The sequence below is a fragment of the Mirounga leonina genome, unplaced genomic scaffold (assembly GCF_011800145.1).
Source record: "Mirounga leonina isolate KUSES-001 unplaced genomic scaffold, KU_Mleo_1.0 Mir_151, whole genome shotgun sequence".
Lineage (NCBI taxonomy): Eukaryota > Metazoa > Chordata > Mammalia > Carnivora > Phocidae > Mirounga > Mirounga leonina.
Genome location: NW_023270377.1, coordinates 90,045,101 through 90,055,079, shown reverse-complemented (window position 1 = coordinate 90,055,079; position 9,979 = coordinate 90,045,101). Strand labels below are relative to the sequence as shown.

Genomic DNA, 9,979 nt, shown 5'->3' with positions numbered 1-9,979 from the left:
TCCTTGTAGGGTAATGCCTTTCCTCCCATCTTGGGTTTTTGAGTTTTCTTTGTTTGTGGGTTTTTTGTGGGTTTTTTGGTAACAAATTCCTTTACGATCGTTTTTGTGGCATATTAGGAGTGAACAAAGACTAATGTGTACATTCAACTGGACACCACTGACCAGAAGTCTTATCTCTTCTTTCTCGGTGAAATAATAAAAGAACATCAGCAGAGAGTATGCAGGCAAGAAGGAAAGCAATTTCCAGCTTTTAAGTTTGTCTGTAACAAGACACACAAGCTTTTTTGTGGTCCCTCCTTCCACTATTGACTATTACCACAAAAGAAATTAAAGTCCATAGATGGCTCTATACCAGGCCTCCCTGTATTAGAAGACATGCCTTACCTCTTCTACCTTCCGGTGTTAACCTTGTTTATACAATGTACAGTTTTTCATTACTTGGCACCTCATAAAGCTTACTTTCTATTGTACAAGGTAATAGACCACTTTGCAATTTTCCTGAATTAAAAAAAAATTATATGTATAAAAGAAACTCCTAATGTATAGGATAACTCATTCTAGCCTAGCATGATTTGGGGGGCACCAAAAGCTCTCCATCGTATCGGTCTTAAAATGCTTACTCCTTGGCTGTGGCATTGTGTCCCAAGTGATCAGATCAGCAAATGGCACCACTTATCTCGCTGTCATCATTTTCACCTTCACTTTGATTATTATCACTTGAAGAAAAGTGTTACAACAATAGGGATCTTATCTCTCTCTCTCTCTCTCTTTTTTTTTTTTTTTAGTCTGTACCCCAGCAACCAGGCAAGGGCCTGGTACACAGTCCTCAAAAATATTTACTAAATGAATTATTATTAATAAATACTAAGTGTGTTTCCCATGCCTAGCAAAAGAGGTTTGCATGTAGCTAGTCTTTCTTAAATATTTTTTAAAAAATAATTCAAACATAAAATTCTAATTGAGATTTAATATAAATACAGAGAAATGCCCACTCAGGGTATAGTTGAATGAATTTTCACAACAGGGGCACGACTGTGTAACCAGCTCAGAGGCCAAGAAACAAAATATTACCAGGACTACCTTAAGCCCCTAGTAGTAAGTAACCATTCCCCCAAAGGTAACCACTACTCTGACTTCTGACAGCATAGATGATATTGCCTATTTATTTCTGTGAATGAAATCATACAGCATATTCTTTGGTGTCTAGCTTCTTTTGTGCAGCATTCAATTTTTGAGCTTCACCCACGTTCCATCATGTAATAGTAGTTCATGCATTCCCATCATTTACCACAATATATTTATCTATTGACCTTGTTGTTGAACAGTTGGACTATTTATAGTTTGGATGATTATGAGTAGTGCTAATATGAATATTTTCTGTCAGTTTTTTTTTTTTTTTTTCTTTTTTGGTGCACATTTCTTTTGTGTATGTATATAGACATAGAATTGTTGGGTCATATGATATGTATATGTTGCCCTTTAGTAGATACTGCCAACTAGTTTTCCAAAGAATATTATGCTCCAGCCAGCAGAGTAAGAAGAGTTACAGTTGTTGCCTGTTCTTGCCAACCCTTGATATTTTCCGTATTTTTTATTGAAGCCATTCTGGTGGATATATAATGGTATAACACTTTGGTTTTGATTTGATTGAATCAATAGCATGATTATTTATCTTGCCTTGGCCAGCACTTATCTCAAAGCCCGATACAGATTAGGCCAAGCATCTGTATACTGTGTGTTCAAATGCCACATGAAAATGCTTACATATTACCCTTTGGCTTATGATACCAAAATTCCTTACTGAAATGCAGAAAATACCTGAGAGAAAAACATGTTTAATTATGTTTCACATTACTTGGCTATGACCTTAAATGTGTTGGACAGAGATTAGGAAAGTTTGGTTGATGTGACATAGAAGTGTAGGAAAGGTCTCAGAGAGTCACAGGAACTAGGAAGGCTCTCGCTATTACAAAGTGATGAACTCATTCAGAGAAGAAGAGCCTTCAAGATTTGTTACAGTAAAAAGAAAATCCACTCTGTGCTGGACCCGAGTAAAAATAGAGTAGGGCTCTCGAGATGGAGAGTTCTTTCAGAATGGCAGTGGACCTCAGTCTTCCCATTTTTCTCTCCTGCTCTGCTAACTGAAGGGTTATCACTCAGTAAAGGTCAACAGGCTGAAGAAGGAACTTTTTTCCCCTTGATTTCTCTGCTGGTCTATTTTATGTTTAATTATCTTCGAGGGGTAACTATGGTATAGCATAACTACTTTACATTTACTCTCCACTCTTTTTAAGTCTCCACTGTTTTATCCTTGTTCTTGCCTTGCAGATGTGTGAATACTGCTGATAGTGAAGGGGGAGCCGTGGATAACAGCCTGTGCAGCCAGGATGAAATTCCCCCAGAGACCCAGTCGTGCTCTCTTCTGTGTCCCAGTGAATGTGTCATGTCCGAGTGGGGGCCTTGGCACACATGCCCACAGGTAATTTCTCCTCCCTTGTCAATACCCTAATCCTCCAGCGCTGCCTTCACTGTTGGCTACTATATATTCACAGTACTTGCTCTCCAAAACATTCTTCTAGTAACACAAGAACATAATTTTACCCAAGAAGGAAGGAAAAAAAATTTAGCAAGCGAGACTGAGCAATTTAAAATGGCAGTGTTTCTCTTAAGGCCTTTATCATGGGAACACGGACAAGGAAAATGAGCCTATAATGATCATACTGGGATTCGAATGCACACCCATTGTTAAAGGGGTCTTCTTGAGTACCAAAATGATTCTCATTATAATCTTGGTTCTGTTCCATTTTTATCCTGGCAGAATCAATTATATCTTAGTAGCTCAACTCTACTGTGTAATTTAGCTTCTGTGCGTGATGATCTGTTTTTGCCTTTTGCTGTTTTCCCCAAAGATGAGGTGTTCTTTTGTCATGTTCTTCTTCCAAAGCTGACCAAAAAAACCCCAAAAAACCCTTTTAAAAAATCTAAAGCATTTGCCTTTATTTTTTTTCTTTAAAAAAAAAAAGGAAACATAACATGACTATGGAAAAATAAATATTCCTCAAATAGAATGGTTCCACTTAATATTCTCAGAAGCTAAACTCTGATAGTTTAGACTTTTATTTTGGCTTAAAGAGCTAAAAAAGAAAATGAGGATAAGGATTATGTTATATGGCTTCAAACATTAGGAAGGGAGACTTAGGTTTACTCTGAATTCAGTGGTGATACAATTTGTGGGAAGATTGTGTAAAATCTTTGTATAGAAATGGAAGATATTTTTGAGATCAGTTAATACTCTGTATTTGGAGTTTTGAATTATTGATTCATCATTAATTTTTGCAACCTTATCTTTGACATTTCCATAATTCTATTCCTGAAAGAGATTTCCCTTTGTTGTTATTTTTTCTTTGTTGTTTTTTGGGGGGCTAGGACAACACAATATTAAGATGAAGAGGTATTAATTAAGGCTGATTTGTGGGCATGGAATGTTGGTTCTGCTTATTTTGTGTGTAACTAAATATAAGAAAAGTTAACATTTATTGAGCACTTACTGTGTGCAAGGCACATGTAAAATTTTTCTCTTTAGTACCCATAACAATCCTATTAAGTACATACTATTATCAGTCCCATTGTACAGATGGAGAAGCTGATTCTCAGGAAAGCTAAGTAGCTTGCACTGAATAAGTGATGCAGCTGGGCTAAACTTTATACTATCTGATGAAGCCAAAGCCTTTGCTCTTACGTCCTTGGCTTCCTTACCTTGGATGAATTAAAGTGGATTTAGACCCATACTTTCCCTTCTTTAAGATGCAGCATTTATTTTAAGAATAAAGCAAGTTACTGGTCTGTATGATTATTCTATGACCACACTTTAGAAAATGTGGCAGCATACATTATTAATCAACTTGCAGAATTAGCATTCTGAGTAAGTTAAATTAAATGTAGAGGTCATGATCTTACTCACTTTGCTTTTTTTTTTTGTTAATTTGCTCATAATAAACTCCATTAAGCTGTAAGAACTTTACAATGAAAATGTTGCCCTTTTAAGTCAAGGATTCTGGCCACTGAGCTAAAATGTCTGTTACAGGAGCATTTTATACAATGTTATAATGGCCTGGCATTCTGTGTTTATTTCTTTGGGTTTCTAAGAGGCAATTTCCTTCAAGGTTTACTTTTCCAAACATAATTAAACTATTTTTGGAGCATTTAGAAATTGGAGATAGAAAAAACATTTCAGCCTCCTTTCATATGTCTGGAAGATGACATAGGCAGTTACTTGTCAGCGTGAAGTGAGAGGGTTGTTCTGTCAACTGCTTATGCACCTGCTAAGTTACATTATCATCATCATCATCATCATAGCTATGACGACAGTAATAACTTTCATTGAGCACATCTTATGTAATAAGCACTGTGCTGGAATTTTCTAACACTGTGCTATGATGATAGACATTTATCCAGTCTCAGGTCTATTCGACCACAATGGCCTAGCTCTTTCTCATATGCCATGATGCTCTCAAGTGTAAATAAGGACTTTAAAATGGAAAAAAAAAATAGTAATCAGGGCTCATACCTGATTATTTTCCCCATCTCTTAAATATGTTACATAATTTTAATAAATTGCAACATCTTAGCATAATGCCCCAACATCATAGGTGCTTAAGCAGTACTTGACAATGATCATGATTATAGCGAAGTTAGCAATCTGGGTCTTTGTGCCTGAAGTTTAATTAGCACTTCAATGTACATTTTCGGAGCAGAATAAAACAATTATTGTGTAATTGTTCTCTGTAGCATGTTCTGATTCATGGATCTAAATATTGGCCATTATTTTACCAAATTCTCCTTTGATAGTCTGCAGTGTGACATGTGTCAATAGGACCAATTCACTATGTTTCTCTTTCATCTTTTTCTTCCCATGGCACTTCTTCAGAGTCAAACACATAACCAAACAAACAATGTCCACCCTACTCCCCGACCAAAAAACAATCTCAGGATATTTCTGAGACTAAAATATGTTTCTCTTATATATCTATAAAGTATTCTGAAATTTATATTTTGATTTAGCTATAAAAATCTATATTTAATGTGAAATAAACTTAATGTATTTTAAACATAGTAAAGTAAGTAGATTTGCCAGTTAATTAAAAGAAACTTAGCAAAACCAATTAATCAAGTAAAACTATTGTCTTGAATTCCCAGTAGGTATCCTAGACTTTGAGGCCAAACATATATGACAGACCATCACTGCTACCAAGGAATCGTAGCCCTCAGCATCTTTAGAAGTGCATACTGTGTATGGATAGCAAAGAATTCAATAACTGAGTAGCAGTGTTTATCACTTCATACAACGTTTACTAATAAAGTGGTAGACAATATGTAAAATGATTAAGTATACTTCCTAACCTCCGAGTCAGTGACTCTCACAGTAGCAGACATAAGAAGCATCTAGAAAGTGTGTTAACACACAGCAGCTCTGTCCCGTCTCAGAGATTCTGATTCAGCACATCTGGGTGGGGCCCATGAGTTGGCATTTAGAAAATTGCCAGGTAATGCTGATTCTGCTATTCTGGGAACAACTTTGAGTCATAAGGCTGTCGGCCATTACATTCAAGCCATGTTTTTTCTCAGCCTCACTTGAATCACAACTTTTTGTTGAATATTGAGTAAACATTAGTATTAACTGGTTACTTAGCTTATTTGCAGATGCTTTCCATGTGCCAGACAATGTGGTTAATACTTTATATTTATTTTCCTACTTAATCTGCAAAATGCCACTACAAAATAGATACTATTATCCCCCAATGTATAGATGAGTAAAATGAGTCTCAGGTTAGTAATGTGCTGCTTTTAAAGAGCTAGTAAAAAGCACAGTGACTACTTAAGCCCATGTAATCCGTACATAACCCCTAACCACTACAGAAGAAGCAGAATCCGTGCTACCTGTCCTAGAGAATATGCTAACTGGTAAAATCTCTTGTCTCCTTTTCTGGTTTACTTTGGCTATTTTATTTGTGAAGGAAGATACTTCTAAATTCCATAATCTACTTCATTTGAATAGTTTGCCAAGGGGGGAAAAGAAGAGGAGCCACAAAAAAGCATGTGATCTAATGCCCAGGAACCCTTGCTGCTGTGGGACTGTGGACAAGTTACTTAAACCTCTGAGTTACAGGTTCCTCATCAGGAAAATAAGAACAATGATCATTGTTTTTCCAGATTATTTAGAAATTAGAGATAATGCGTATAAAGTGAACAGCACAGAGTATTACCTAATACAGGTTTGTTTAAAAAAAAAGGAAAAAGAAGCAGATCAAAGCTCCCCTTGCCTTGTTTACAGTGTGGTTGGGAAACCTAAGACAAGTTGCTCTATATTTTCTAAGTTATGCAGGAAATATCCCTTCTTTCGCACAAAATGGGTTACTATAGGATATTACAGAAATAAAATGTCACCTCCTTTGCTGAAAAATGACTTATGCCTAATTTGATAGCAGTCCCAAAAAATAAGGCATCAGAAAGATAACTTCAAATGAATGGGTCCCTGACCTTAAAGTGACTGCCAATTGCAAACCATACCAAAGAGCAAACAAGACAAAGCCATTAAAAATTGAGTTGGGATCATTTTAACTGTATTGGCAAGAACTGGAGACTATAAATGGATGAAGCAAAACAAACACATTTAAAGGCAGAATTTGAAGAAAATGGAAAACTATGTGTTTCACTTATTTTTATGTTCTTGTTTTTTCATGTTCCCACAATGTGTGCGTGTGCACGCGCGCACACACACACACACACACCCCTCATTATTTTTTTACTCCAATATGCTCACTTCTGTGGAATGCTTTAATGGGAAAGGAAGTTTATGGAATTATACATTTAAAAACCTTTGCAATAGTGTTCACTCTTTAAAGGTATATATAAATACACATGTGTATGTGTACATACACATGACAAGTACATTTATATAATAGTTAATTGTTTATTACCAAGTATTTATCTTTTGTCTATCTAATCTTATTTCCCATTTTAATCCTTATTCTTCATATTATGCTGATGAGTATTATTCATAGAATCATCTATTCTTCGAGAGGTTTATAAATTTCTAAATTCAGAAACTGCTCAGCCCTTGACATATCTAAAAGAATATATTAGTTCTCTTCATGTATGCTGCCAATCCTTACAGAAATTTGCCATTGAGTAATACAGATTTTCTATTTCTGACTCTCCTTGGAAGCTCAACAAAGGAATTTCTTAAACAATAATGTTGATAGGAGAAAGCAAAGAGGGTCCTGGAGGTGAATTTCCAAACTGATGTATACTTTACAGAAAGTATGCAAAGCTTTTGCAAACCCTCTCCAGAAAGATGACCTAAGTTTGGCAAACCTACTTGAACTTTAATTGATTCACTTCCAGCTGAACACCAAAAGCTGGTTAGAGCTATAGCCAGGCATCCTCTTACACTGTAGGAACTGGAGACTCATTTAACTGTAGTCTGCATGCAACCTCATGATCAAACAGTGATTCTAAATCTTTGCCTTATTACCAGGACAACCTCTGAAGAAGCATCACAAAGGAAGACTTTGCAAAGAAACTATATAGGGCTTAAGTGCAATTGAAACTGTATTCTTTCATAGTCTTAATATTGTGCTTCCAAAAGACCTTATTTCTATACTTTTTTCTCTCTTTGTGTGTGGGATACATCAGTGAAAGCCAATACAGGTATACACTGACAGATCTACACTACCATTACTCTTCCAGGTGAAGAAACTTCTTGAAAAGGGAAAGAGAAATGTAGACAAATTTTCTTTCTTTTTTTTTTTTTTTAAAGATTTTTATTTATTTATTTGACAGAGAGATAGCGAGAGAGGGAACACAAACGGGGAGTGGGAGAGGGAGAAGCAGGCTTCCCGCCGAGCAGGGAGCCCAACGCGGGGCTCGATCCCAGGACTCCGGGATCAGGACCTGAGCCGAAGGCAGATGCTCAACGACTGAGCCACCCAGGCGCCCCTGCAGACAAATTTTCTAAGTCCTCCAGAACTAAGCATTTGAGGGTTAAGAAAAACCTTATTTTAAGGGCTCCTGGCTGGTTCATTCGGTTATGCGTCTGACTTCAGCTCAGGTCATGATCTCAGGGTCCTAGGATAGAGCCCCACGTCAGGCTCCCTGCTCAGTGGGGAGTTCGCTTGTCCCTCTCCTTCTGCCCCTCCCCCTGCTCATGCTCTCTCTCTAAAAAAAATAAATAAAATCCTCTTAAAATTCCTCTTAAAAAAGGGGCGCCTGGGTGGCTCAGATGGTTAAGCGTCTGCCTTTGGCTCAGGTCATGATCCCAGGGTTCTGGGATCGAGTCCTGCATCGGGCTCCCTGCTAGGCGGGGAGCCTGCTTCCCCCTCTGCCTCTGCCTCTCTCTCTCTCTCTCTCTCTCTCTCTCTGACTTTCATGAATAAATAAATAAAACATTTAAAAAAATTATAAAAAAAATCCTCTTAAAAAAGAGGAAAAAGAAAAAAAGAAAAACCTTATTTTTATCATGGTGCTCCAATGTTATTTTTGGTAAAGGCTGTCAACAATGACATTTTATTACTGGTGACTCAGCATTTTTAGGACTTTAGCACTGAAACAGCACTCTAAGAGTTATGGTTCCAGGGAAACAATGTACCCGGATGTATACTACTAGTATTATTCACCGCCAAGCACTTTATCAGTCTCTCCTCAGTCCATAACATGCAGGTGACAACCTGTATTGGTCTCTGGGGCCATGTCTAATGGTCACGACCCTCAAGCTGCCTAGTGCTTTTCTTTGACTCACAACTGAAAGCCAGAGGAGGAGAATGATGATAATTTTCTATATTCTGGACTACAAACTCTGGTTGTTTTTGTTAAATTGATGTTGGCTCTTTCTCAGAAGCCAATAATTGATTACTCAGAGATTTGTGGAGTATTTTACCCCAGTGTACAATGAGATTTAATATAACCTAGAACCAGTCTTACTTCCAGAATTACATTAGGCCCTGCAGAAAGGGGCCTCATTTCATGCATAATCCTATAAAGGAGTCTTTGGGCTGCTCCAGCTTTTTAAATTTAATTTGATTGTTATTCTTTCTTATACAGTGTGATTTCTTTGAATCTCACTATCACCAATCTGGAATACAAAATAAGTGTTCCATTGCTCTTCGTATCTCCGTCTCTGTCTCTCTTCCTATCTGCCTCTACTCTACTTATCTTTATCTCTACTTAAAAATAGAGATTTTTTTAAAAGAAATTCTCAAAAAATAGTATAATGAATCCCATAAGTTAATTATCCAGCATCAGCAGTGATCACACAGCTTCAATAATTATCTACGTACAATAATTTTTCTCCTCCACTTAACCCTTCTCCAGTAGATGACTTTATATCCTACATGTCATATCATTTCATCCATAAATACTTCTGTATATCTTTCTAGGAGATAATGACTAATCACAGTGACAGCAAAATATAACCTTGTAGGACTCTGATTATAGAAAATTAAAAACATGACTCATACAAAGTGTCAAATTAATTAACTTCTTAATAATTAAACCAGCATGACTATAAGACTGGTTCAAAGAGAATTAGGGCAGAAAACTTTTACTTCTAGCAATGATGGAATATCATTGGGTTTATATGGATTAGATTGGCATAATAGGGGCTTAGGTGGTAGAACTGGTAATATTTGTTTCTTGAGCTCTGGTCTGCTTATACAAATGTTTTCACATTTTGAAAAGTCATTGAGCTGAGTTCCTATGATACTTGCATTTCTCTGCATGTATCTTATACCCAGTTACAATACGTATGAGAAGGCAACAAACTGTGATCCATAAGCTAGAGGAGAACTAGTCACTATAAGCAGAACCAGAAATCGCAGAGATTATAGAATTTGAAGATAAGGAACTTAAAACAGCAACAGTAAATATTTTAAGTATGTGCTAGAATTTAAAGGCAAAAATAAACATGAGGAATGAAATAGAA

At 36.5% G+C, this 9,979-nt stretch overlaps 1 protein-coding gene across 1 annotated transcript in view; it reads left to right on the top strand.

Moving 5' to 3' along the window:
• Positions 1 to 2,048: 2,048 nt before the first annotated feature.
• The window catches only part of LOC118011683 (thrombospondin type-1 domain-containing protein 7B-like), a 74,206-nt gene continuing 66,275 nt past the window's right edge, over positions 2,049 to 9,979 (top strand). The window contains exon 1 of the mRNA XM_035006540.1: positions 2,049 to 2,479. Within this exon, the coding sequence (XP_034862431.1) occupies positions 2,444 to 2,479 (36 nt within the window). The 5' untranslated portion in view covers positions 2,049 to 2,443. The remainder of the gene's footprint in view (positions 2,480 to 9,979) is intronic.